Here is a 26,057-nt window from a genome sequence, read left to right as displayed (position 1 = left end):
TATTTTTGATGTATAAGTAAAGAATTAAAACATGTGTCACATTTAATGTTTTCACTAATCAAATATACATAATGACTTAAGTTAGAAGTTGAAGCATAGTTTAGAAAATATTACAATAAATATCTAAATTTAAAATCTATATATAACAGTTACTATTGAAATATAATCAACATAACTATTAGGCCATAAAATAACTATTGAGATATAAATATTTTGTTAAATAAGGGACTTAAGAGAATTCGAACGCCAAAAAGAAAATCCGAAGAAAAAGAACAAAAAGAGAACGAAAAACAAAAAAAGAACAAAAAGAAAAAAAAAAGAAAAAGAGAGCAGTATTCGGCAAAAAAAAAAAAAGAGATAGAAAAGCAATCCCCACCGAGTTTTGATAACGTAAGTGGTGGTGGGAAATGTCGAGCTTTCTCCATTGATGGAATCCCCTTCCGCATTGGAGTATCTCCGAAATTTGAGTTTCTTGATCCGATTGCATTTGTGGAGATTATTAAATTACAAGTTTGAGAAGAAGGGGTGAATGATATATCCATACATATCCTTGATAAGACGTACGTGACTCGTTCCCAATTTTTCTTTAATCATGTGAACTTATTTGTTTCCATATCGCTAATAGATCTCATAGCTTTTTGTTGTTATCTTTAGTGGTGAGCCAACTGTGGGGAAATAAAGCCAGCAACATTAGTCTTGCAACTTACCACCAAGAAAGGGCAGGTATTTGGTACATTTGATCTTTGATGTCTTATGGAATATTTCATTCTGTTGTATGCATTGGGTAACTAGCTCCATAGAACTTTTTCTGTTGCTTTCTTTCCTTGTAGTTTAGTTTCTCTAAAATACCAGACCAACTTCCGATGCACTGCCCTCAGCTCTCTTTACCACTTTCTTCTTGAAAGAAGTTGTGAGTTGTTGGGATAGTGATAAATAACGAGGCCATTATACAACTTGTTTCATAAGCAACGGTTGCAAAATGCAATAAAAGGAATAGCACAAATTGGCATTGGTAGATTAGTTTACTATCTCATGTTTAAAGTTTGCTCGTTGTGAACTCGATTGAGCTATTTGTCTTATGAAGGTCTATTGTATGATTTAGTGGAAAAGTGATGTGGGTTATGTCCTAGCTATGGTATTACGGACGACGTTAGTATTATTCGTGAGCCGGCTGTTGGTAAATGGTTTTTGATGCTACTTCAATGTTTTTGGTAAATGTGGTTAAATATTAACGGCAGTGTCCACCTGGATCTATTGGTTTATTGTAATTTCGTCAATGCAGGCAAAGTTGATTTGACCATGAACATTGTTGAGCATAAAAGTGGAGGAATTTATGCAGGTGGTGGAATATCAAGTGGGTATGTCGAAAACATTAAGTTACAGAAGCTTTGTTTATTTTGTAGAATTTCTAGTTTATATGTAACGGGGGTTTCTACTGTAGGTTACTGCCGTGAGCTGGATGCAATATTTGCTTATTTCTCATTGAAGTTGCTCAAAAATAAATGGACTAATGACACTTTAGTCTTTAGAATTAGAGCTATGAATGTTAATTAGTTCTTCGAAGGACATTATTCTCTTCATAGGTTTATGGGTTTCTTACATGGTTGTCTTGTCTTCTATTTTTTTTCAGATTACAAGAACGGATTTCTAAAGATGCAATGGGGGATAAGCTTAAGAGAATTCGAACGCCAAAAAGAAAATCCGAAGAAAAAGAACAAAAAGAGAAAGAAAAACAAAAAAAGAACAAAAAGAAAAAAAAAGAAAAAGAGAGCAGTATTCGGCAAAAAAAAAAAAAAAAGAGATAGAAAAGCAATCCCCACCGAGTTTTGATAACGTAAGTGGTTGTGGGAAATGTCGAGCTTTCTCCATTGCTGGAATCCCCTTGCGCATTGGAGTATCTCCCAAATTTGAGTTTCTTGATCCGATTGCATTTGTGGAGATTATTAAATTACAAGTTTGAGAAGAAGGGGTTAATGATATATCCATACATATCCTTGATAAGACGTACGTGACTCGTTCCCAATTTTTCTTTAATCATGTGAACTTATTTGTTTCCATATCGCTAATAGATCTCATAGCTTTTTGTTGTTATCTTTAGTGGTGAGCCAACTGTGGGGAAATAAAGCCAGCAACATTAGTCTTGCAACTTACCACCAAGAAAGGGCAGGTATTTGGTACATTTGATCTTTGATGTCTTATGGAATATTTCATTCTGTTGTATGCATTGGGTAACTAGCCCCGTAGAACTTTTTCTGTTGCTTTCTTTCCTTGTAGGTTATTTTTTCTAAAATACCAGACCAACTTCCGATGCACTGCCCTCAGCTCTCTTTACGACTTTCTTCTTGAAAGAAGTTGTGAGTTGTTGGGATAGTGATAAATAACGAGGTCATTATACAACTTGTTTCATAAGCAACGGTTGCAAAATGCAATAAAAGGAATAGCACAAATTGGCATTGGTAGATTAGTTTACTATCTCATGTTTAAAGTTTGCTCGTTGTGAACTCGATTGAGCTATTTGTCTTATGAAGGTCTATTGTATGATTTAGTGGAAAAGTGATGTGGGTTATGTCCTAGCTATGGTATTGCGGACGGCGTTAGTATTATTCGTGAGCCGGCTGTTGGTAAATGGTTTTTGATGCTACTTCAATGTTTTTGGTAAATGTGGTTAAATATTAACGGCAGTGTCCACCTGGATCTATTGGTTTATTGTAATTTTGTCAATGCAGGCAAAGTTGATTTGACCATTAACATTGTTGAGCATAAAAGTGGAGGAATTTATGCAGGTGGTGGAATATCAAGCGGGTATGTCGAAAACATTAAGTTACAGAAGCTTTGTTTATTTTGTAGAATTTCTAGTTTATATGTAACGGGGGTTTCTACTGTAGTTTACTACCGTGAGCTGGATGCAATATTTGTTTATTTCTCATTGAAGTTGCTCAAAAATAAATGGACTAATGACACTTTAGTTTTTAGAATTAGAGCTATGAATGTTAATTAGTTCTTCAAAGGACATTATTCTCTTCTTAGGTTTATGGGTTTCTTACATGGTTGTCTTGTCTTCTATTTTTTTTCAGATTACAAGAACGGATTTCTAAAGATGCAATGGGGGATAAGCTTAAGAGAATTCGAACGCCAAAAATAAAATCCGAAGAAAAAGAACAAAAAGAGAAAGAAAAACAAAAAAAGAACAAAAAGAACAAAAAGAAAAAAAAAGAAAAAGAGAGCAGTATTCGGCAAAAAAAAAAAAAGAGATAGAAAAGCAATCCCCACCGAGTTTTGATAACGTAAGTGGTGGTGGGAAATGTCGAGCTTTCTCCATTGCTGGAATCCCCTTGCGCATTGGAGTATCTCCCAAATTTGAGTTTCTTGATCCGATTGCATTTGTGGAGATTATTAAATTACAAGTTTGAGAAGAAGGGGTGAATGATATATCCATACATATCCTTGATAAGACCTACGTGACTCGTTCCCATTTTTTCTTTAATCATGTGAACTTGTTTGTTTCCATATCGCTAACAGATCTCATAGCTTTTTGTTGTTATCTTTAGTGGTGAGCCAACTGTGGGGAAATAAAGCCAGCAACATTAGTCATGCAACTTACCACCAAGAAAGGGCAGGTATTTGGTACATTTGATCTTTGATGTCTTATGGAATATTTCATTCTGTTGTATGCATTGGGTAACTAGCTCCATAGAACTTTTTCTGTTGCTTTCTTTCCTTGTAGTTTATTTTTCCTAAAATACGAGACCAACTTCCGATGCACTACCCTCAGCTCTCTTTACCACTTTCTTCTTGAAAGAAGTTGTGAGTTGTTGGGATAGTGATAAATAACGAGGCCATTATACGACTTGTTTCATAAGCAACGGTTGCAAAATGCAATAAAAGGAATAGCACAAATTGGCATTGGTAGATTAGTTTACTATCTCATGTTTAAAGTTTGCTCGTTGTGAACTCGATTGAGCTATTTGTCTTATGAAGGTCTATTGTATGATTTAGTGGAAAAGTGATGTGGGTTATGTCCTAGCTATGGTATTACGGACGGCGTTAGTATTATTCGTGAGCCGGCTGTTGGTAAATGGTTTTTGATGCTACTTCAATGTTTTTGGTAAATGTGGTTAAATATTAACGGTAGTATCCACCTCGATCTATTGGTTTATTGTAATTTCGTCAATGCAGGCAAAGTTGATTTGACCATGAACATTGTTGAGCATAAAAGTGGAGGAATTTATGCAGGTGGTGGAATATCAAGTGGGTATGTCGAAAACATTAAGTTACAGAAGCTTTGTTTATTTTGTAGAATTTCTAGTTTATATGTAACGGGGGTTTCTACTGTAGGTTACTGCCGTGAGCTGGATGCAATATTTGTTTATTTCTCATTGAAGTTGCTCAAAAATAAATGGACTAATGACACTTTAGTGTTTAGAATTAGAGCTATGAATGTTAATTAGTTCTTCAAAGGACATTATTCTCTTCTTAGGTTTATGGGTTTCTTACATGGTTGTCTTGTCTTCTATTTTTTTTTCAGATTACAAGAACGGATTTCTAAAGATGCAATGGGGGATAAGCTTAAGAGAATTCGAACGCCATAAAGAAAATCCGAAGAAAAAGAACAAAAAGAGAAAGAAAAACAAAAAAAGAACAAAAAGAAAAAAAAAGAAAAAGAGAGCAGTATTCGGCAAAAAAAAAAAAAAAAGAGATAGAAAAGCAATCCCCACCGAGTTTTGATAACGTAAGTGGTTGTGGGAAATGTCGAGCTTTCTCCATTGCTGGAATCCCCTTGCGCATTGGAGTATCTCCCAAATTTGAGTTTCTTGATCCGATTGCATTTGTGGAGATTATTAAATTACAAGTTTGAGAAGAAGGGGTGAATGATATATCCATACATATCCTTGATAAGACGTACGTTACTCGTTCCCATTTTTTCTTTTTAGTGGTGAGCCAACTGTGGGGAAATAAAGCCAGCAACATTAGTCTTGCAACTTACCACCAAGAAAGGGCAGGTATTTGGTACATTTGATCTTTGATGTCTTATGGAATATTTCATTCTGTTGTATGCATTGGGTAACTAGCCCCGTAGAACTTTTTCTGTTGCTTTCTTTCCTTGTAGGTTATTTTTTCTAAAATACCAGACCAACTTCCGATGCACTGCCCTCAGCTCTCTTTACCACTTTCTTCTTGAAAGAAGTTGTGAGTTGTTGGGATAGTGATAAATAACGAGGCCATTATACAACTTGTTTCATAAGCAACGGTTGCAAAATGCAATAAAAGGAATAGCACAAATTGGCATTGGTAGATTAGTTTACTATCTCATGTTTAAAGTTTGCTCGTTGTGAACTCGATTGAGCTATTTGTCTTATGAAGGTCTATTGTATGATTTAGTGGAAAAGTGATGTGGGTTATGTCCTAGCTATGGTATTGCGGACGGCGTTAGTATTATTCGTGAGCCGGCTGTTGGTAAATGGTTTTTGATGCTACTTCAATGTTTTTGGTAAATGTGGTTAAATATTAACGGCAGTGTCCACCTGGATCTATTGGTTTATTGTAATTTTGTCAATGCAGGCAAAGTTGATTTGACCATTAACATTGTTGAGCATAAAAGTGGAGGAATTTATGCAGGTGGTGGAATATCAAGCGGGTATGTCGAAAACATTAAGTTACAGAAGCTTTGTTTATTTTGTAGAATTTCTAGTTTATATGTAACGGGGGTTTCTACTGTAGTTTACTACCGTGAGCTGGATGCAATATTTGTTTATTTCTCATTGAAGTTGCTCAAAAATAAATGGACTAATGACACTTTAGTTTTTAGAATAAGAGCTATGAATGTTAATTAGTTCTTCAAAGGACATTATTCTCTTCTTAGGTTTATGGGTTTCTTACATGGTTGTCTTGTCTTCTATTTTTTTTCAGATTACAAGAACGGATTTCTAAAGATGCAATGGGGGATAAGCTTAAGAGAATTCGAACGCCAAAAAGAAAATCCGAAGAAAAAGAACAAAAAGAGAAAGAAAAACAAAAAAAGAACAAAAAGAACAAAAAGAAAAAAAAAGAAAAAGAGAGCAGTATTCGGCAAAAAAAAAAAAAGAGATAGAAAAGCAATCCCCACCGAGTTTTGATAACGTAAGTGGTGGTGGGAAATGTCGAGCTTTCTCCATTGCTGGAATCCCCTTGCGCATTGGAGTATCTCCCAAATTTGAGTTTCTTGATCCGATTGCATTTGTGGAGATTATTAAATTACAAGTTTGAGAAGAAGGGGTGAATGATATATCCATACATATCCTTGATAAGACGTACGTGACTCGTTCCCAATTTTTCTTTAATCATGTGAACTTATTTGTTTCCATATCGCTAATAGATCTCATAGCTTTTTGTTGTTATCTTTAGTGGTGAGCCAACTGTGGGGAAATAAAGCCAGCAACATTAGTCTTGCAACTTACCACCAAGAAAGGGCAGGTATTTGGTACATTTGATCTTTGATGTCTTATGGAATATTTCATTCTGTTGTATGCATTGGGTAACTAGCCCCGTAGAACTTTTTCTGTTGCTTTCTTTCCTTGTAGGTTATTTTTTCTAAAATACCAGACCAACTTCCGATGCACTGCCCTCAGCTCTCTTTACCACTTTCTTCTTGAAAGAAGTTGTGAGTTGTTGGGATAGTGATAAATAACGAGGCCATTATACAACTTGTTTCATAAGCAACGGTTGCAAAATGCAATAAAAGGAATAGCACAAATTGGCATTGGTAGATTAGTTTACTATCTCATGTTTAAAGTTTGCTCGTTGTGAACTCGATTGAGCTATTTGTCTTATGAAGGTCTATTGTATGATTTAGTGGAAAAGTGATGTGGGTTATGTCCTAGCTATGGTATTGCGGACGGCGTTAGTATTATTCGTGAGCCGGCTGTTGGTAAATGGTTTTTGATGCTACTTCAATGTTTTTGGTAAATGTGGTTAAATATTAACGGCAGTGTCCACCTGGATCTATTGGTTTATTGTAATTTTGTCAATGCAGGCAAAGTTGATTTGACCATTAACATTGTTGAGCATAAAAGTGGAGGAATTTATGCAGGTGGTGGAATATCAAGCGGGTATGTCGAAAACATTAAGTTACAGAAGCTTTGTTTATTTTGTAGAATTTCTAGTTTATATGTAACGGGGGTTTCTACTGTAGTTTACTACCGTGAGCTGGATGCAATATTTGTTTATTTCTCATTGAAGTTGCTCAAAAATAAATGGACTAATGACACTTTAGTTTTTAGAATTAGAGCTATGAATGTTAATTAGTTCTTCAAAGGACATTATTCTCTTCTTAGGTTTATGGGTTTCTTACATGGTTGTCTTGTCTTCTATTTTTTTTCAGATTACAAGAACGGATTTCTAAAGATGCAATGGGGGATAAGCTTAAGAGAATTCGAACGCCAAAAAGAAAATCCGAAGAAAAAGAACAAAAAGAGAAAGAAAAACAAAAAAAGAACAAAAAGAACAAAAAGAAAAAAAAAGAAAAAGAGAGCAGTATTCGGCAAAAAAAAAAAAAGAGATAGAAAAGCAATCCCCACCGAGTTTTGATAACGTAAGTGGTGGTGGGAAATGTCGAGCTTTCTCCATTGCTGGAATCCCCTTGCGCATTGGAGTATCTCCCAAATTTGAGTTTCTTGATCCGATTGCATTTGTGGAGATTATTAAATTACAAGTTTGAGAAGAAGGGGTGAATGATATATCCATACATATCCTTGATAAGACGTACGTGACTCGTTCCCAATTTTTCTTTAATCATGTGAACTTATTTGTTTCCATATCGCTAATAGATCTCATAGCTTTTTGTTGTTATCTTTAGTGGTGAGCCAACTGTGGGGAAATAAAGCCAGCAACATTAGTCTTGCAACTTACCACCAAGAAAGGGCAGGTATTTGGTACATTTGATCTTTGATGTCTTATGGAATATTTCATTCTGTTGTATGCATTGGGTAACTAGCTCCATAGAACTTTTTCTGTTGCTTTCTTTCCTTGTAGTTTAGTTTCTCTAAAATACCAGACCAACTTCCGATGCACTGCCCTCAGCTCTCTTTACCACTTTCTTCTTGAAAGAAGTTGTGAGTTGTTGGGATAGTGATAAATAACGAGGCCATTATACAACTTGTTTCATAAGCAACGGTTGCAAAATGCAATAAAAGGAATAGCACAAATTGGCATTGGTAGATTAGTTTACTATCTCATGTTTAAAGTTTGCTCGTTGTGAACTCGATTGAGCTATTTGTCTTATGAAGGTCTATTGTATGATTTAGTGGAAAAGTGATGTGGGTTATGTCCTAGCTATGGTATTACGGACGACGTTAGTATTATTCGTGAGCCGGCTGTTGGTAAATGGTTTTTGATGCTACTTCAATGTTTTTGGTAAATGTGGTTAAATATTAACGGCAGTGTCCACCTGGATCTATTGGTTTATTGTAATTTCGTCAATGCAGGCAAAGTTGATTTGACCATGAACATTGTTGAGCATAAAAGTGGAGGAATTTATGCAGGTGGTGGAATATCAAGTGGGTATGTCGAAAACATTAAGTTACAGAAGCTTTGTTTATTTTGTAGAATTTCTAGTTTATATGTAACGGGGGTTTCTACTGTAGGTTACTGCCGTGAGCTGGATGCAATATTTGCTTATTTCTCATTGAAGTTGCTCAAAAATAAATGGACTAATGACACTTTAGTCTTTAGAATTAGAGCTATGAATGTTAATTAGTTCTTCGAAGGACATTATTCTCTTCATAGGTTTATGGGTTTCTTACATGGTTGTCTTGTCTTCTATTTTTTTTCAGATTACAAGAACGGATTTCTAAAGATGCAATGGGGGATAAGCTTAAGAGAATTCGAACGCCAAAAAGAAAATCCGAAGAAAAAGAACAAAAAGAGAAAGAAAAACAAAAAAAGAACAAAAAGAAAAAAAAAGAAAAAGAGAGCAGTATTCGGCAAAAAAAAAAAAAGAGATAGAAAAGCAATCCCCACCGAGTTTTGATAACGTAAGTGGTTGTGGGAAATGTCGAGCTTTCTCCATTGCTGGAATCCCCTTGCGCATTGGAGTATCTCCCAAATTTGAGTTTCTTGATCCGATTGCATTTGTGGAGATTATTAAATTACAAGTTTGAGAAGAAGGGGTTAATGATATATCCATACATATCCTTGATAAGACGTACGTGACTCGTTCCCAATTTTTCTTTAATCATGTGAACTTATTTGTTTCCATATCGCTAATAGATCTCATAGCTTTTTGTTGTTATCTTTAGTGGTGAGCCAACTGTGGGGAAATAAAGCCAGCAACATTAGTCTTGCAACTTACCACCAAGAAAGGGCAGGTATTTGGTACATTTGATCTTTGATGTCTTATGGAATATTTCATTCTGTTGTATGCATTGGGTAACTAGCCCCGTAGAACTTTTTCTGTTGCTTTCTTTCCTTGTAGGTTATTTTTTCTAAAATACCAGACCAACTTCCGATGCACTGCCCTCAGCTCTCTTTACCACTTTCTTCTTGAAAGAAGTTGTGAGTTGTTGGGATAGTGATAAATAACGAGGCCATTATACAACTTGTTTCATAAGCAACGGTTGCAAAATGCAATAAAAGGAATAGCACAAATTGGCATTGGTAGATTAGTTTACTATCTCATGTTTAAAGTTTGCTCGTTGTGAACTCGATTGAGCTATTTGTCTTATGAAGGTCTATTGTATGATTTAGTGGAAAAGTGATGTGGGTTATGTCCTAGCTATGGTATTGCGGACGGCGTTAGTATTATTCGTGAGCCGGCTGTTGGTAAATGGTTTTTGATGCTACTTCAATGTTTTTGGTAAATGTGGTTAAATATTAAAGGCAGTGTCCACCTGGATCTATTGGTTTATTGTAATTTTGTCAATGCAGGCAAAGTTGATTTGACCATTAACATTGTTGAGCATAAAAGTGGAGGAATTTATGCAGGTGGTGGAATATCAAGCGGGTATGTCGAAAACATTAAGTTACAGAAGCTTTGTTTATTTTGTAGAATTTCTAGTTTATATGTAACGGGGGTTTCTACTGTAGTTTACTACCGTGAGCTGGATGCAATATTTGTTTATTTCTCATTGAAGTTGCTCAAAAATAAATGGACTAATGACACTTTAGTTTTTAGAATTAGAGCTATGAATGTTAATTAGTTCTTCAAAGGACATTATTCTCTTCTTAGGTTTATGGGTTTCTTACATGGTTGTCTTGTCTTCTATTTTTTTTCAGATTACAAGAACGGATTTCTAAAGATGCAATGGGGGATAAGCTTAAGAGAATTCGAACGCCAAAAAGAAAATCCGAAGAAAAAGAACAAAAAGAGAAAGAAAAACAAAAAAAGAACAAAAAGAACAAAAAGAAAAAAAAAGAAAAAGGGAGCAGTATTCGGCAAAAAAAAAAAAAAGAGATAGAAAAGCAATCCCCACCGAGTTTTGATAACGTAAGTGGTGGTGGGAAATGTCGAGCTTTCTCCATTGCTGGAATCCCCTTGCGCATTGGAGTATCTCCCAAATTTGAGTTTCTTGATCCGATTGCATTTGTGGAGATTATTAAATTACAAGTTTGAGAAGAAGGGGTGAATGATATATCCATACATATCCTTGATAAGACGTACGTGACTCGTTCCCAATTTTTCTTTAATCATGTGAACTTATTTGTTTCCATATCGCTAATAGATCTCATAGCTTTTTGTTGTTATCTTTAGTGGTGAGCCAACTGTGGGGAAATAAAGCCAGCAACATTAGTCTTGCAACTTACCACCAAGAAAGGGCAGGTATTTGGTACATTTGATCTTTGATGTCTTATGGAATATTTCATTCTGTTGTATGCATTGGGTAACTAGCCCCGTAGAACTTTTTCTGTTGCTTTCTTTCCTTGTAGGTTATTTTTTCTAAAATACCAGACCAACTTCCGATGCACTGCCCTCAGCTCTCTTTACCACTTTCTTCTTGAAAGAAGTTGTGAGTTGTTGGGATAGTGATAAATAACGAGGCCATTATACAACTTGTTTCATAAGCAACGGTTGCAAAATGCAATAAAAGGAATAGCACAAATTGGCATTGGTAGATTAGTTTACTATCTCATGTTTAAAGTTTGCTCGTTGTGAACTCGATTGAGCTATTTGTCTTATGAAGGTCTATTGTATGATTTAGTGGAAAAGTGATGTGGGTTATGTCCTAGCTATGGTATTGCGGACGGCGTTAGTATTATTCGTGAGCCGGCTGTTGGTAAATGGTTTTTGATGCTACTTCAATGTTTTTGGTAAATGTGGTTAAATATTAACGGCAGTGTCCACCTCGATCTATTGGTTTATTGTAATTTCGTCAATGCAGGCAAAGTTGATTTGACCATGAACATTGTTGAGCATAAAAGTGGAGGAATTTATGCAGGTGGTGGAATATCAAGTGGGTATGTCGAAAACATTAAGTTACAGAAGCTTTGTTTATTTTGTAGAATTTCTAGTTTATATGTAACGGGGGTTTCTACTGTAGGTTACTGCCGTGAGCTGGATGCAATATTTGCTTATTTCTCATTGAAGTTGCTCAAAAATAAATGGACTAATGACACTTTAGTCTTTAGAATTAGAGCTATGAATGTTAATTAGTTCTTCGAAGGACATTATTCTCTTCATAGGTTTATGGGTTTCTTACATGGTTGTCTTGTCTTCTATTTTTTTTCAGATTACAAGAACGGATTTCTAAAGATGCAATGGGGGATAAGCTTAAGAGAATTCGAACGCCAAAAAGAAAATCCGAAGAAAAAGAACAAAAAGAGAAAGAAAAACAAAAAAAGAACAAAAAGAAAAAAAAAGAAAAAGAGAGCAGTATTCGGCAAAAAAAAAAAAAAGAGATAGAAAAGCAATCCCCACCGAGTTTTGATAACGTAAGTGGTTGTGGGAAATGTCGAGCTTTCTCCATTGCTGGAATCCCCTTGCGCATTGGAGTATCTCCCAAATTTGAGTTTCTTGATCCGATTGCATTTGTGGAGATTATTAAATTACAAGTTTGAGAAGAAGGGGTTAATGATATATCCATACATATCCTTGATAAGACGTACGTGACTCGTTCCCAATTTTTCTTTAATCATGTGAACTTATTTGTTTCCATATCGCTAATAGATCTCATAGCTTTTTGTTGTTATCTTTAGTGGTGAGCCAACTGTGGGGAAATAAAGCCAGCAACATTAGTCTTGCAACTTACCACCAAGAAAGGGCAGGTATTTGGTACATTTGATCTTTGATGTCTTATGGAATATTTCATTCTGTTGTATGCATTGGGTAACTAGCCCCGTAGAACTTTTTCTGTTGCTTTCTTTCCTTGTAGGTTATTTTTTCTAAAATACCAGACCAACTTCCGATGCACTGCCCTCAGCTCTCTTTACCACTTTCTTCTTGAAAGAAGTTGTGAGTTGTTGGGATAGTGATAAATAACGAGGCCATTATACAACTTGTTTCATAAGCAACGGTTGCAAAATGCAATAAAAGGAATAGCACAAATTGGCATTGGTAGATTAGTTTACTATCTCATGTTTAAAGTTTGCTCGTTGTGAACTCGATTGAGCTATTTGTCTTATGAAGGTCTATTGTATGATTTAGTGGAAAAGTAATGTGGGTTATGTCCTAGCTATGGTATTGCGGACGCCGTTAGTATTATTCGTGAGCCGGCTGTTGGTAAATGGTTTTTGATGCTACTTCAATGTTTTTGGTAAATGTGGTTAAATATTAACGGCAGTGTCCACCTGGATCTATTGGTTTATTGTAATTTTGTCAATGCAGGCAAAGTTGATTTGACCATTAACATTGTTGAGCATAAAAGTGGAGGAATTTATGCAGGTGGTGGAATATCAAGCGGGTATGTCGAAAACATTAAGTTACAGAAGCTTTGTTTATTTTGTAGAATTTCTAGTTTATATGTAACGGGGGTTTCTACTGTAGTTTACTACCGTGAGCTGGATGCAATATTTGTTTATTTCTCATTGAAGTTGCTCAAAAATAAATGGACTAATGACAGTTTAGTTTTTAGAATTAGAGCTATGAATGTTAATTAGTTCTTCAAAGGACATTATTCTCTTCTTAGGTTTATGGGTTTCTTACATGGTTGTCTTGTCTTCTATTTTTTTTCAGATTACAAGAACGGATTTCTAAAGATGCAATGGGGGATAAGCTTAAGAGAATTCGAACGCCAAAAAGAAAATCCGAAGAAAAAGAACAAAAAGAGAAAGAAAAACAAAAAAAGAACAAAAAGAAAAAAAAAGAAAAAGAGAGCAGTATTCGGCAAAAAAAAAAAAAAGAGATAGAAAAGCAATCCCCACTGAGTTTTGATAACGTAAGTGGTGGTGGGAAATGTCGAGCTTTCTCCATTGCTGGAATCCCCTTGCGCATTGGAGTATCTCCCAAATTTGAGTTTCTTGATCCGATTGCATTTGTGGAGATTATTAAATTACAAGTTTGAGAAGAAGGGGTGAATGATATATCCATACATATCCTTGATAAGACCTACGTGACTCGTTCCCATTTTTTCTTTAATCATGTGAACTTGTTTGTTTCCATATCGCTAACAGATCTCATAGCTTTTTGTTGTTATCTTTAGTGGTGAGCCAACTGTGGGGAAATAAAGCCAGCAACATTAGTCATGCAACTTACCACCAAGAAAGGGCAGGTATTTGGTACATTTGATCTTTGATGTCTTATGGAATATTTCATTCTGTTGTATGCATTGGGTAACTAGCTCCATTGAACTTTTTCTGTTGCTTTCTTTCCTTGTAGTTTATTTTTCCTAAAATACGAGACCAACTTCCGATGCACTGCCCTCAGCTCTCTTTACCACTTTCTTCTTGAAAGAAGTTGTGAGTTGTTGGGATAGTGATAAATAACCAGGCCATTATACAACTTGTTTCATAAGCAACGGTTGCAAAATGCAATAAAAGGAATAGCACAAATTGGCATTGGTAGATTAGTTTACTATCTCATGTTTAAAGTTTGCTCGTTGTGAACTCGATTGAGCTATTTGTCTTATGAAGGTCTATTGTATGATTTAGTGGAAAAGTGATGTGGGTTATGTCCTAGCTATGGTATTACGGACGGCGTTAGTATTATTCGTGAGCCGGCTGTTGTTAAATGGTTTTTGATGCTACTTCAATGTTTTTGGTAAATGTGGTTAAATATTAACGGTAGTGTCCACCTCGATCTATTGGTTTATTGTAATTTCGTCAATGCAGGCAAAGTTGATTTGACCATGAACATTGTTGAGCATAAAAGTGGAGGAATTTATGCAGGTGGTGGAATATCAAGTGGGTATGTCGAAAACATTAAGTTACAGAAGCTTTGTTTATTTTGTAGAATTTCTAGTTTATATGTAACGGGGGTTTCTACTGTAGTTTACTGCCGTGAGCTGGATGCAATATTTGTTTATTTCTCATTGAAGTTGCTCAAAAATAAATGGACTAATGACACTTTAGTGTTTAGAATTAGAGCTATGAATGTTAATTAGTTCTTCAAAGGACATTATTCTCTTCTTAGGTTTATGGGTTTCTTACATGGTTGTCTTGTCTTCTATTTTTTTTTCAGATTACAAGAACGGATTTCTAAAGATGCAATGGGGGATAAGCTTAAGAGAATTCGAACGCCATAAAGAAAATCCGAAGAAAAAGAACAAAAAGAGTAAGAAAAACAAAAAAAGAACAAAAAGAAAAAAAAAAGAAAAAGAGAGCAGTATTCGGCAAAAAAAAAAAAAAAAGAGATAGAAAAGCAATCCCCACCGAGTTTTGATAACGTAAGTGGTTGTGGGAAATGTCGAGCTTTCTCCATTGCTGGAATCCCCTTGCGCATTGGAGTATCTCCCAAATTTGAGTTTCTTGATCCGATTGCATTTGTGGAGATTATTAAATTACAAGTTTGAGAAGAAGGGGTGAATGATATATCCATACATATCCTTGATAAGACGTACGTGACTCGTTCCCATTTTTTCTTTTTAGTGGTGAGCCAACTGTGGGGAAATAAAGCCAGCAACATTAGTCTTGCAACTTACCACCAAGAAAGGGCAGGTATTTCGTGCATTTGATCTTTGATGTCTTATGGAATATTTCATTCTGTTGTATGCATTGGGTAACTAGCTCCATAGAACTTTTTCTGTTGCTTTCTTTCCTTGTAGTTTATTTTTTCTAAAATACCAGACCAACTTCCGATGCACTGCCCTCAGCTCTCTTTACCACTTTCTTCTTGAAAGAAGTTGTGAGTTGTTGGGATAGTGATAAATAACGAGGCCATTATACAACTTGTTTCATAAGCAACGGTTGCAAAATGCAATAAAAGGAATAGCACAAATTGGCATTGGTAGATTAGTTTACTATCTCATGTTTAAAGTTTGCTCGTTGTGAACTCGATTGAGCTATTTGTCTTATGAAGGTCTATTGTATGATTTAGTGGAAAAGTGATGTGGGTTATGTCCTAGCTATGGTATTGCGGACGGCGTTAGTATTATTCGTGAGCCGGTTGTTGGTAAATGGTTTTTGATGCTACTTCAATGTTTTTGGTAAATGTGGTTAAATATTAACGGCAGTGTCCACCTGGATCTATTGGTTTATTGTAATTTCGTTAATGCAGGCAAAGTTGATTTGACCATGAACATTGTTGAGCATAAAAGTGGAGGAATTTATGCAGGTGGTGGAATATCAAGCGGGTATGTCGAAAACATTAAGTTACAGAAGCTTTGTTTATTTTGTAGAATTTCTAGTTTATATGTAACGGGGGTTTCTACTGTAGTTTACTGCCGTGAGCTGGATACAATATTTGCTTATTTCTCATTGAAGTTGCTCAAAAATAAATGGACTAATGACACTTTAGTCTTTAGAATTAGAGCTATGAATGTTAATTAGTTCTTCGAAGGACATTATTCTCTTCTTAGGTTTATGGGTTTCTTACATGGTTGTCTTGTCTTCTATTTTTTTTCAGATTACAAGAACGGATTTCTAAAGATGCAATGGGGGATAAGCTTAAGAGAATTCGAACGCCAAAAAGAAAATCCGAAGAAAAAGAACAAAAAGAGAAAGAAAAACAAAAAAAGAACAAAAAGAAAAAAAAAGAAAAAGAGAGCATTATTCGGCAAAAAAAAAAAAAGAGATAGAAAAGCAATCCCCACCGAGTTTTGATAACGTAAGTGGTGGTGGGAAATGTCGAGCTTTCTCCATTGCTGGAATCCCCTTTCGCATTGGAGAATCTCCCAAATTTGAGTTTCTTGATCCGATTGCATTTGTGGAGTTTATTAAATTACAAGTTTGAGAAGAAGGGGTGAATGATATATCCATACATATCCTTGATAAGGCGTACGTGACTCGTTCCCAATTTTTCTTTAATCATGTGAACTTATTTGTTTCCATATCGCTAATAGATCTCATAGCTTTTTGTTGTTATCTTTAGTGGTGAGCCAACTGTGGGGAAATAAAGCCAGCAACATTAGTCTTGCAACTTACCACCAAGAAAGGGCAGGTATTTGGTACATTTGATCTTTGATGTCTTATGGAATATTTCATTCTGTTGTATGCATTGGGTAACTAGCTCCATAGAACTTTTTCTGTTGCTTTCTTTCCTTGTAGTTTATTTTTCCTAAAATACGAGACCAACTTCCGATGCACTGCCCTCAGCTCTCTTTACCACTTTCTTCTTTCAGGAAACCAGGAAGTTTGCATTCCAGTCAAGAGCCTGATTAAAATTAAATAAACGAGCTTGCAATACCACTGCTGGTGTCAAATTAGCTTGCAGAAAGATTAATCACCAACCTGATATGCTGCTGTATGAAAGATCTTATCCAGCCAAAACTGGAAACGTTGTTGGCAAAAACGATGTCCAAACATGAGCAAACACTTTTCATATCATTAGACAAAGTACTTGTCAGTGCCTCGTCTGCGTCATTTCCGTCTTGTACCATAATCAATTGTACAACCCATGCAAGCCTTACACAATCAACAAAGCCTTCAACTACAGTATCATTTCCAGCAACCATCACCTGGAAGAAGCACAGGATCCAGTAAGGTTCATAATGTCATAGACAGAGGTACAGTGTCAAACAAATTGGTAAGGTTTTATCTTACAATCTCATGAAATTCACGCCTAAAAGAAGCATCCTGGGACAAGACAGAAACTTTGTTCGGTACTGTGCTCAAAGCATCTGATATGAAAGCGATGACAAGAGAGAATAGAAGGCTATATGCTATCTGCACAAACAGAGAGAACTTTGCATTATCAATATTAACAAAATAGAAAAATGACATAAACAGGAAAGACGCATTCAAAATTTCCTAACCAAAACAAGAATCAAAAATGAAAAAGGAAGGAAAAAGCAAGCAAGTGTAGATAAAAAATTCCATTTTTCCAACACAGATACTAGTTTATTTATGAACGAATTTTTGGCCCTAGCAGATTCATGCTCCACGTAAATACGAAACTTACAGTGCTTTTGCATATAAAAATAAATCGCAGATGACCTTAAACCATATTGTCAACAATTGCAGAAAAATCATACCATGAGGAAATCTATAAGCAAAATTTCATGGTAAGCCTATAAGAAGACATATTCTTTCTATATGGTCATCAGCAAATATAAAGTAGAATATACCACATGGACGCTAGAACCTACAGAAGTTCCCACGCTATTAGAAAATGAGTACCGGGTCCATCAATTCTTTGGTCTCACTTCTCACTCTGTATTGACATTATATAACTGTATTTAACCTATGTAATTAGTACAGTGGGATCGATTTCTTTAATAAACATATATAAATCTCAGTCAAGGGAAGAAAATAAATTTAATATACACCTTCATAGTAATGGGCGAGGGAAACTTGAAAAGGCATTAAATCAGTATAGATTAAGAAAAGGATAATCTCTCCGAGATACATAGACAACTGAAATAAATGTTATGTGAGTACATTTGAACTGCATGCACCTAATGTATAACCAAACTCCGAAATGCCTTAGTGCAACTAAGGTGCACTATAAAATACAGAACAAGATAAGAAGATACGGACCTGATGCATCAAGGAGTCCTAACCCCCAATGAGTTCCGCAGCACTCTCTTTCAAAGCAGAAAGTATGTCTTTGATGTCTTTAGAGCCTGCAGGAAGCAAATGCTGTCAGATCATTTACGTCAGTTCCTACAAAGAGAAGCCCAGAAAAACGTTGAGCACCCCTCATATCCTAGCTCTTTTAGAATCACTTCATTTATCACATTCAAGCATGAGAGAGAAATCATCCAGCTGTTCATCACAAATCACTGGCAGCAAACCAAGACGAATGTATTTATTTAGATTGGATTAAAATTTTCACAATAACTATCTCTATACGGGTGGTTCTGTTTGGTGGTATATCAAGGCAAGCAATTAGTGAAGCAGCAAGAACAGAAAATGACATGCTCTGAAGTAAAGATGGCTAAACCCAAAAGAAAAGAAGTAGAAGCCCAAAACAATATTACATACTGCACGGATTTTATAGAGCATTAAGGAAGGACACAATCTTATAATCACTCAATAAATAAAGAATTCATCCACAGAGAACAAATGGGGTTAGACACAACATCAGTATAGGACTAGTCCTGATTCAGGAAACCAGGAAGTTTGCATTCCAGTCAAGAGCCTGATTAAAATTAAATAAACGAGCTTGCAATACCACTGCTGGTGTCAAATTAGCTTGCAGAAAGATTAATCACCAACCTGATATGCTGCTGTATGAAAGATCTTATCCAGCCAAAACTGGAAACGTTATTGGCAAAAACGATGTCCAATCATAAGTTTCTAAATGTCACCATACTCGTCGCTTCAACACAATACCCTTCATCTCCTTATTTGCCTAAGTTGGGACGACTTTTGTTGTTCTTTCTTTTCTTTGGCCATTAATGATTTTTTTCCCTTTTTTCTTCCCCTTTTGTTTTGTCACGGCTTTTATTTCCTTTCTTTTTTTCTTTGTTTTTGCTCGTGACCTATGTTCTTTAGGCCGTATTTCGGTCTTTTGACGCGAATGACAACACTTGTAATGAAGGCACCCGGTTACTCAACCAAAAAACGTCGTATTTCAGTCTTTTGACGCGAATGACAACACTTGTGGTGAAGGCACCCAGTTACTCAACCAAAACACGTTTTATCTAAAGTGCTTTGCATACTCATGGCTCTAGTCACCGTTTTACATGAATAACAACATTTGTGATGAAGTTACCCAGTTACTAAGTGACCTAAACCAGCGGAGTAGATGTAGTCTTCCTTTTTCTTGCTATTCTTTCTTCTTTTTTTTCATGGTAAAAGAAATTTCTAAGGGGAAGGGCCTTTGAATTTTTGAAAATGATGCATGTCCATGTTAGGCTTATAAGGATCAATTGGGCAGCGTTTTGGCAAACAAATATGATTTCACAAGAACTCCTATGATTGAGTGGAAGCAGAGACATTCCAACTCTATTTCAAAGCAATTCAAAATGCATGAAATTAGGCCTCAACTACTCCACATTTACTCAAAGCAACAATCACATAACGCAGTGCAAACTCATGTCTCAATCTTATGCTTCCTAAATCACATTTATTCATCAAATTACCATGTGTCATTCCCGATAAACTCGAAAAAATATAGTAGTTCGATAATACAAAAGAAGACAAATGACAACTTAAAAAGGTGGAATTCATTACATCTGAAATAGTTTATTCGGTCCTTCACATCATTGGATGAGAACTTCCATGTAATTTCAATTGAACCAAGAGTCTCACCCCAAAATGCTAAACAATAATATTGACATTTCGACAATCAAACATGTCTCACAAAACTTGATATACCATTAAGAGGAAGACATATTGTTTACCTGAATGAAATTACACTGAAGTACACCTAAATAGAAAAGGATAAGAAACACCCACAGTAGAAAATCAATTGGAAAACCACTGAAAAACCATCCGAGAATATTTTTCAAAAGAACAAACTTGCTAGATCTAAGAAAAGTACCTTTGCACTATGGTGCCAATGATGAATATCAAGATTTTAAGGTAACAATACCCATACATAAAAGGAAACATATCTAATGAATGAAATGAAAAGTGGAAGCCAAGAAAACTTTACCACCATTATCACTTTGCAAAGACTTTGTACTTTCCTTAATCATCAGCTCTGTCATTGTTTTCAAAGCCCCAGCCTCCAACATAGCTGTCGTATTCCTCCTCGTTGCCACCTCATACACATTCCTTGGTAGCTACGATGCATGAAGACAAACAAATAAGTTTGCAATTCCTCAACCAAAACTATTGCATGTTCATAAGAGGAATTAGTGTATGCACATGTGTTCTTAGGAGTACGCATAAACAAAGGCTTACTTCTAAAGCCTTGATGACTCCCTGAAGCCCTACCACCTTCCGCGAACATTCCTCCGAACTTCCCTTACACACGTCCACAAGCTTGCTCACCTATGTGGTCGAAAAACATTCAAATACAAATCAATTGTCAAATGCAGAGATATGGCAACACACCCGCACGTTTTGGAACTTGACAGGAAGATTATTGACTAGCAGGAAGATTCTATGACCAAGATCTAATCAAACCAAACAGGAAGATTATTGACTAGGATCCGATCAAAATGACCTAAAAAAATACATATATTATAATTTTCGGGAATAAACATTAGCTTTGCAAAACCAAAATGTGGTGACAGCATCGCCAAACAGTTTCCACATGACCCAACATCAGTGTATTAACAGGTCGGGTATAATGTAAATATGAGAACGGCACATTAGGGCCACATCAAGGCAATATCATGAATGAAATGGAAGCGATACGGTAGAAATCAAGTTGAGAACTTTGACACCCATGATGGCATGATCACTCAGTAAATTAAGAGAAATGTCTCAAAACAATGAAAATATGGCCAGTAATTACGTGCAGTCACAACAACTTTTTCAGTCTCCACCTTCAGCCGCTTATCGGTTTATGGAAACTTCTGTATTAGCTAAAAATTGACCAGTTACAAATAATTCATGCACAAAAGATACCACTTCACATGTTGGAAAATGGCTCGCTTAGAAATTCACATGTGGCATTTGGAAGAGGAAATAGCATGCAGACCTGATAAATTTCACTAACAAACTCCAAAAGGGCGACAAAAGGTTCCCGCACAGTCATAAGTTTCTTGAGGATGGCCACTGCCTTCAATCATCTGATTATGTGTGGCAGCAGGCGGTACGGACTAAGCATAGCCATAGCCTTCTCTTTTCCTTCTTTTACCTGTCAAATTGTTTTTCAATCAAAGAAGCAATGTCAGCAATTATTGTATACTTAACATTCTTATAAAGCACACTGAAGTTACAGCAAAGCAAAAGCTGTATCTTTTTATATGAAGGAAAAACTTTTGCATTATTATTGTTTAAATTTCAACTCAATAAAGCCTTGCCCCAGCCTCATCCCAAACTAACATCAGTCCGCTGTACGAATCCTCTTTCCACTCATGAGATCAAGGACCATTCCAAAGTTAAGCCACAAAGACTCAAATCCTAAAGTACCTCATGCCAGATGATTTTGGGTAGATCTCTTCCTCTAGCTTTGTCCATAATACAAGTTCCTGACTTTCCCAACTGCTGTTCACTGACGTAGCTTGGGATCCCAAAAACTATATCTCATTTAATTGACTAGTAAATATGGCATTATCAATTGCATCTCTTTGTTCGACTAGAAATCAGATGACATTCCTACCTCAGCTATACCTACTTTGTCAAGGACTTGTTTTAAGAGGTGTATATTTGGTCCTACACAACAAATCAAGACATACCAAGTTATAAATGAAAATTAATTAAACAACCCTAAGGCTTGCCATAATTTAGAAAGACTCATTATTTAATAATTACACCAACACCCCCGGTCAAAGACTGCACCAAAAGCTGATGATTTCATTTGAAATGACCTTGACGTGAATTACTCATCCAAAGAAAAGGAAAAAATAACCAAAATATCGAATTGAGTGTCCAAACTATCCCTAGAGGTTCTTTCTCATAATTATGTCAAACTTAAAGGGAGAGTTTAGATGGCCTTTCTGTAATTACATCAATCTTCAATGAGGTTTATGTAAAAACTCTATTTAAACCCCTCTTCCTTCCTAAACCTTCATTGTGCTCATTCCCCCCCCCCCCCCGAAAAATAATTGCTAACAACTGGACCAGAAATGAAAATGAAAGCGGGAAATGACAAATAGATAAGTTTGCAATTCCTCAACCTCTACTACTGCATGTTCATATGAGGAATTAGTGTATTGTGTGTTATTCGGCAATTTTAAATAAATAAATCACAAACAGGGTTTACTTCTAAAGCCTTGTACAAAAAAATGTTTGCTACCATGCATGATACATCAGAGAAGTTACAATGTACTCTTCCCATGTTACTAGACCCCTAAAATGCATACAAGGTCATCCATTTTACCCATGGAAACTTAGACTGTTCCAAAGTGAATAAATTACAATCTTAAAATATGAGGGCATGAGGGAACTGGAGTAAGAGGTATGAGAAGGAAATGTGACTGTGCATCGACACTTAGTGGACCTGAATCCCTGACAATAAAGGGTAGTATATCACGGAAAGGAGTTCAAGTGTATCATGGCTTATTCAATTTCAACTAAATTATATAGGTTAAAGGACTACACAAGTTTATATGTTGTAAGAAGGACAAGAGAAACAGAGGAGCTAGGCTCTATGCAATTTCATGCAGTTAATCTAGCTATATAAAATTACTATGCAATTTCCTTCGGTTCAGAAGTAGATCTAGCTATATAAAATTACTATTGTTTCAAGTATGACAGAATCCCAAACTTCAGCCAGGGAGTCCGCGAGTGCCTATAGAGATGAAGCTATAGTGTTAACAAAGTTTTTCTTACCTTTGCTTGAGAACGTCATAATTCTCTTCTCTTTGGCTACAGCCAATAAGTTTCCCCACCTAGCAAGCACAAGTAGTGAAATTAGTGAAAATTCAGAACAAGCTTTTATCAATGAACTACACATAAGGTTCCAATCTACTTGGAAAAATAATGTCATAGAGAGAAGGGGAGGAAAGGAGAGAGAAAAATAAGAGCCTGCCTTAGGTACAAGCACATCCTTGCAGCATCAGTTTTATCATCTTCATTGACCTTCACATAGCACACTGTGATTGCCTTTGGATGGTTATAGACAATAACATATGCTTTGAACTTCTCTTTAGTGAAGTATCTGCCATCAGCTGCCAATGGATCAATCCTGAGGACCACATTGTAGCAAGATATTGCATCCGCATAATTACCCTGTAAATGCATCAGAGACAACAGTTTCTTACCACCAGATGTTAAAAAGCAAGTGAAAATTAAATGACAATCATGGCACTGATCCTTGTTATACAGAACTACTTGAGTTCCTTTAACTTCACATTGCTGCTCAGCATTTGAGGCAAAAAGACAAACATAATACCTGCTGCTTGTGTATTACAGCTAAGTTATTAAGAGGGGCAGAAAGTCCTGTTGTAACAGCTAGTGTTGCCTTGTAGCACTGAGCTGCAGCACTCGTCATGTTCCTTTAAAGGATTAAAAGAAAGATTTCACAATCATAAACAAGCTAACGGTAATACAGAAAAAGGAAGCCTGTTGGCATAAAGACATAAATTTCCTCAACAAGGTACTCTGATATTAAACATACCACTCCATATAAATATTTCCAAGATTAGTTAGAGCTTGAGGGTGACTGGGTTGAAGAGACAGGCATTGCTTCATAAACAAACAAAATGAGAATCAGTAAATATACAAGACCAATTACACAACAATCAATTGGATAAGAGTGAGAAAGCACTAACTCGGTAACAGTGGATTTATTCCTCTACTCTCCCAGCATCTTTTAATGCATTGCCCTGGCAATAGAAAGGACATGAAAAAGAGAACCACCAGCAAAGTTCATCATAAATATACAGAAAAAAGATTCAGTGGATCTTTATATGGAAATGATATCCGAACCAAGTTATTGCTCGCTTGTAGTTGAGTATTGCCATATCAAGGTTGCTCTGCTCATAGTATACACTGGTTAAGTTTCCTGCAATATTTGCTTTACAGTCAAAATCTCCAAAACAATGGACCAAGCACGTGAAGCTCATGAACATAAAGAGATTAACCAAAATCATAAATGAAAAATGAGTCTTTCAGCTCATCAAAGCCAGACAGCCTCCGATTACTACAGGAAAATGACAGCTAGAAAATCTGAAAATTTGGGAAATACAATGTACTTGACTGAAAATCTGATTTCTATATTACTTCTGATTTTTGACAGATATAATGTACTTTATTTATATTGTTCTCTAGAAAAATACTAATTATATAAACATATCAATTATTTTTGTGCATTAGTGCCGTCCTTACCAAAGGCGCGTGCCGTGCCATGTGTCATGCGCCATGGTGTGCCATGAGCCATTGACTACTATGCTATAGGGAAACATGAATGTCAAAGTGCCAACTATCAAAGAATGCAGAAACAAAGAAACCTCTGACATACAATATTTGAATTGCAGAACTCGCTCCTAGGTGAAAATCCTAAAACTAACTATCAAAAGAATGGACCAGATATGTACAACAACAGTTTTAGTCTTGCATTCATCATTCTTTCACGTGGAACATATGACTTCATTGAGTAAGACGATAAGTAATTAATAACACGAAGCCTTAACCATCTATCCTTCAATAACTTAGAAGACTATCATATAACTAAGAACAACAAGAATCCTTGTGGACACACACCACAACCAAAAGTGACAGTTTCTTAATCAAGACATTCGTTACTTGTTATGATGATAGCCGTACTTTACAAGAAATTGCCAAATGGATGAGGTCAAACCTTACCCAACCAATTATATAATGAAGTCACCACTAATACCCACGTAGAAAGTATGATTCACAAAGCATAATCTCCAACAATGACCCAAAAGTATATCATACGAAGAAACCCACTTCACCGAAAATTCACGAAATGAAATGAAAGGAAGATTATAGTGGTTTTTTGAAGATTTTTTACCAGTGGGTTTTTTCTTTTTCCGATTTTTCAGTGTTGTACCCAACCTCTGCCGCTGCTTCTCCTGTGGGTGCTGCCTTTGGATAGGGGCACCATCAAGCCCCATCATGTTCTCCGGCTTGAGTCGGCCATCGTCGGTGCACTCCACCGTGGCTCATTCGCCGAGGCTACGTGTGCAGATTTTTTTCTTGGTTTCATTCCTTTGTTTTTTTTTCTTTCGAATTTCACCGAGGCTATGTGTGCACAAAGCGAGGACTTCCACACTTCCCTTGGGCTACCTTGATGTGGAGCTCCATGCACAGATTCCAAATTATTGTTATTGAAAATGAAAAGAACCACCAGGAAGCCACGTCTGTTACTGTAAGTGCGTTTGGAAGAGGACGCGATCACGAGATTCTTACCACATGGTGTTTCTTTCTTTGGATCTTGAGGGTTTTTTCCGGGGATCGAAGGGGTTTGATGCTGGGTCTGTGAGAGGTGATTTTTAGGATTTTTACAAAAGATGGGTGGGCGGGAATTTGAGGATTTCTTGAATATGGACAGAAAAATATGTGAGGGTTTGATTGTGAGTTTGTACAAAACAGACTAAAGAAGACTAAAGATGGGAGGGAGAGAAGGAACGGATATTTTTGTATTTTGTAAAATCCTTATAATCTTTTTTTATTATTTTTTCCATCCTCAAGTTTGAATTTATTATTATTTAGGTGGAGATAAACCACTATAACTCAAGTTACAAGGTTTTAAACACATTTTATATGATTTCCTACAAAAACAAAGCAACAAAATGTTTTCTTACATTTACCCACTAAAATGATGGAATAAGCTTCTGATAAAAAACTAATAAGTTTTAGTAGACACCGTAAGATTTTCATAGAAGCAAGAATCACTAAATTTGGACTTCTATATCTCAAGATAATCACGATTTATAGAGGTTGATCGAACTGATTGTTTTCTGCTGCTTTTCTTCCAATGTAATCGGTTTGTTTTCTTTATATTCATCTTATATCTTATTTTTCCA

The 26,057-nt window shown here is 35.9% G+C and overlaps 2 protein-coding genes and 2 long non-coding RNA genes across 17 annotated transcripts; 3 read left to right on the top strand and 1 right to left on the bottom strand.

Moving 5' to 3' along the window:
- Positions 1-234: 234 nt before the first annotated feature.
- LOC148788115 (uncharacterized) lies at positions 235-3,154 on the top strand. Of its 5 annotated transcripts, none has more exons than XR_016065463.1 (5): positions 235-560; positions 655-1,358; positions 1,631-2,004; positions 2,099-2,167; positions 3,075-3,154. It is a non-coding gene; the product is annotated as an uncharacterized LOC148788115 (long non-coding RNA). The 5 variants fall into 5 exon arrangements; XR_016065464.1 differs by lacking the exon at positions 3,075-3,154 and adding an exon at positions 2,727-2,794; XR_016065461.1 differs by lacking the exon at positions 3,075-3,154 and having other exon boundaries at positions 655-723; positions 1,283-1,358; positions 2,099-2,234.
- Positions 3,155-3,548: 394 nt separating this feature from the next.
- Positions 3,549-13,545, top strand: LOC110011994 (uncharacterized). Of its 8 annotated transcripts, XR_016065429.1 has the most exons (19): positions 3,549-3,617; positions 4,177-4,252; positions 4,526-4,899; positions 4,932-5,000; positions 5,908-6,287; positions 6,382-6,450; positions 7,358-7,737; positions 7,832-7,900; positions 8,460-8,535; positions 8,808-9,178; positions 9,273-9,341; positions 9,901-9,976; positions 10,249-10,629; positions 10,724-10,792; positions 11,352-11,427; positions 11,700-12,071; positions 12,166-12,234; positions 12,794-12,869; positions 13,142-13,545. XR_016065429.1 is itself a non-coding variant. In XM_088880247.1 (18 exons), exons 15-18 carry the CDS (start codon positions 12,041-12,043, stop codon positions 13,467-13,469), a joined length of 504 nt encoding a protein of 167 aa, XP_088736373.1. In that variant the 5' UTR covers positions 3,549-3,617; positions 4,177-4,252; positions 4,526-4,899; positions 4,932-5,000; positions 5,908-6,287; positions 6,382-6,450; positions 7,358-7,737; positions 7,832-7,900; positions 8,460-8,535; positions 8,808-9,178; positions 9,273-9,341; positions 10,249-10,629; positions 10,724-10,792; positions 11,352-11,427; positions 11,700-12,040; the 3' UTR covers positions 13,470-13,545. The 8 variants fall into 8 exon arrangements, 1 of the variants encoding a protein (XP_088736373.1); XR_016065428.1 differs by lacking the exon at positions 12,794-12,869; XM_088880247.1 differs by lacking the exon at positions 9,901-9,976.
- Positions 13,546-13,607: 62 nt separating this feature from the next.
- On the top strand, positions 13,608-16,665 carry LOC148788114 (uncharacterized). Of its 3 annotated transcripts, none has more exons than XR_016065634.1 (7): positions 13,608-13,676; positions 14,236-14,307; positions 14,585-14,959; positions 14,992-15,060; positions 15,620-15,695; positions 15,968-16,338; positions 16,433-16,665. It is a non-coding gene; the product is annotated as an uncharacterized LOC148788114 (long non-coding RNA). The 3 variants fall into 3 exon arrangements; XR_016065632.1 differs by having other exon boundaries at positions 14,236-14,311; XR_016065633.1 differs by lacking the exon at positions 15,620-15,695 and having other exon boundaries at positions 14,236-14,311.
- Positions 16,666-16,718: 53 nt separating this feature from the next.
- Positions 16,719-25,642, bottom strand: LOC105162374 (uncharacterized). The gene is made up of 13 exons (XM_088880872.1): positions 25,043-25,642; positions 23,995-24,070; positions 23,838-23,891; positions 23,684-23,751; positions 23,459-23,561; positions 23,096-23,295; positions 22,897-22,955; positions 21,101-21,259; positions 20,356-20,445; positions 20,105-20,234; positions 18,040-18,125; positions 17,104-17,226; positions 16,719-17,018 (listed from the first exon to the last, which is right to left on the bottom strand). Exons 4-8 carry the CDS (start codon positions 23,689-23,691, stop codon positions 21,222-21,224), a joined length of 408 nt encoding a protein of 135 aa, XP_088736998.1. The 5' UTR covers positions 23,692-23,751; positions 23,838-23,891; positions 23,995-24,070; positions 25,043-25,642; the 3' UTR covers positions 16,719-17,018; positions 17,104-17,226; positions 18,040-18,125; positions 20,105-20,234; positions 20,356-20,445; positions 21,101-21,221.
- Positions 25,643-26,057: the final 415 nt, after the last annotated feature.

Source organism: Sesamum indicum, linkage group LG5 (genome assembly GCF_026168435.1).
Source record: "Sesamum indicum cultivar Baizhima isolate 11 linkage group LG5, ASM2616843v1, whole genome shotgun sequence".
Lineage (NCBI taxonomy): Eukaryota > Viridiplantae > Streptophyta > Magnoliopsida > Lamiales > Pedaliaceae > Sesamum > Sesamum indicum.
The sequence above is the reverse complement of the archived record's forward strand: the minus strand, read 5'-3'. Positions and strand labels throughout refer to the sequence as shown.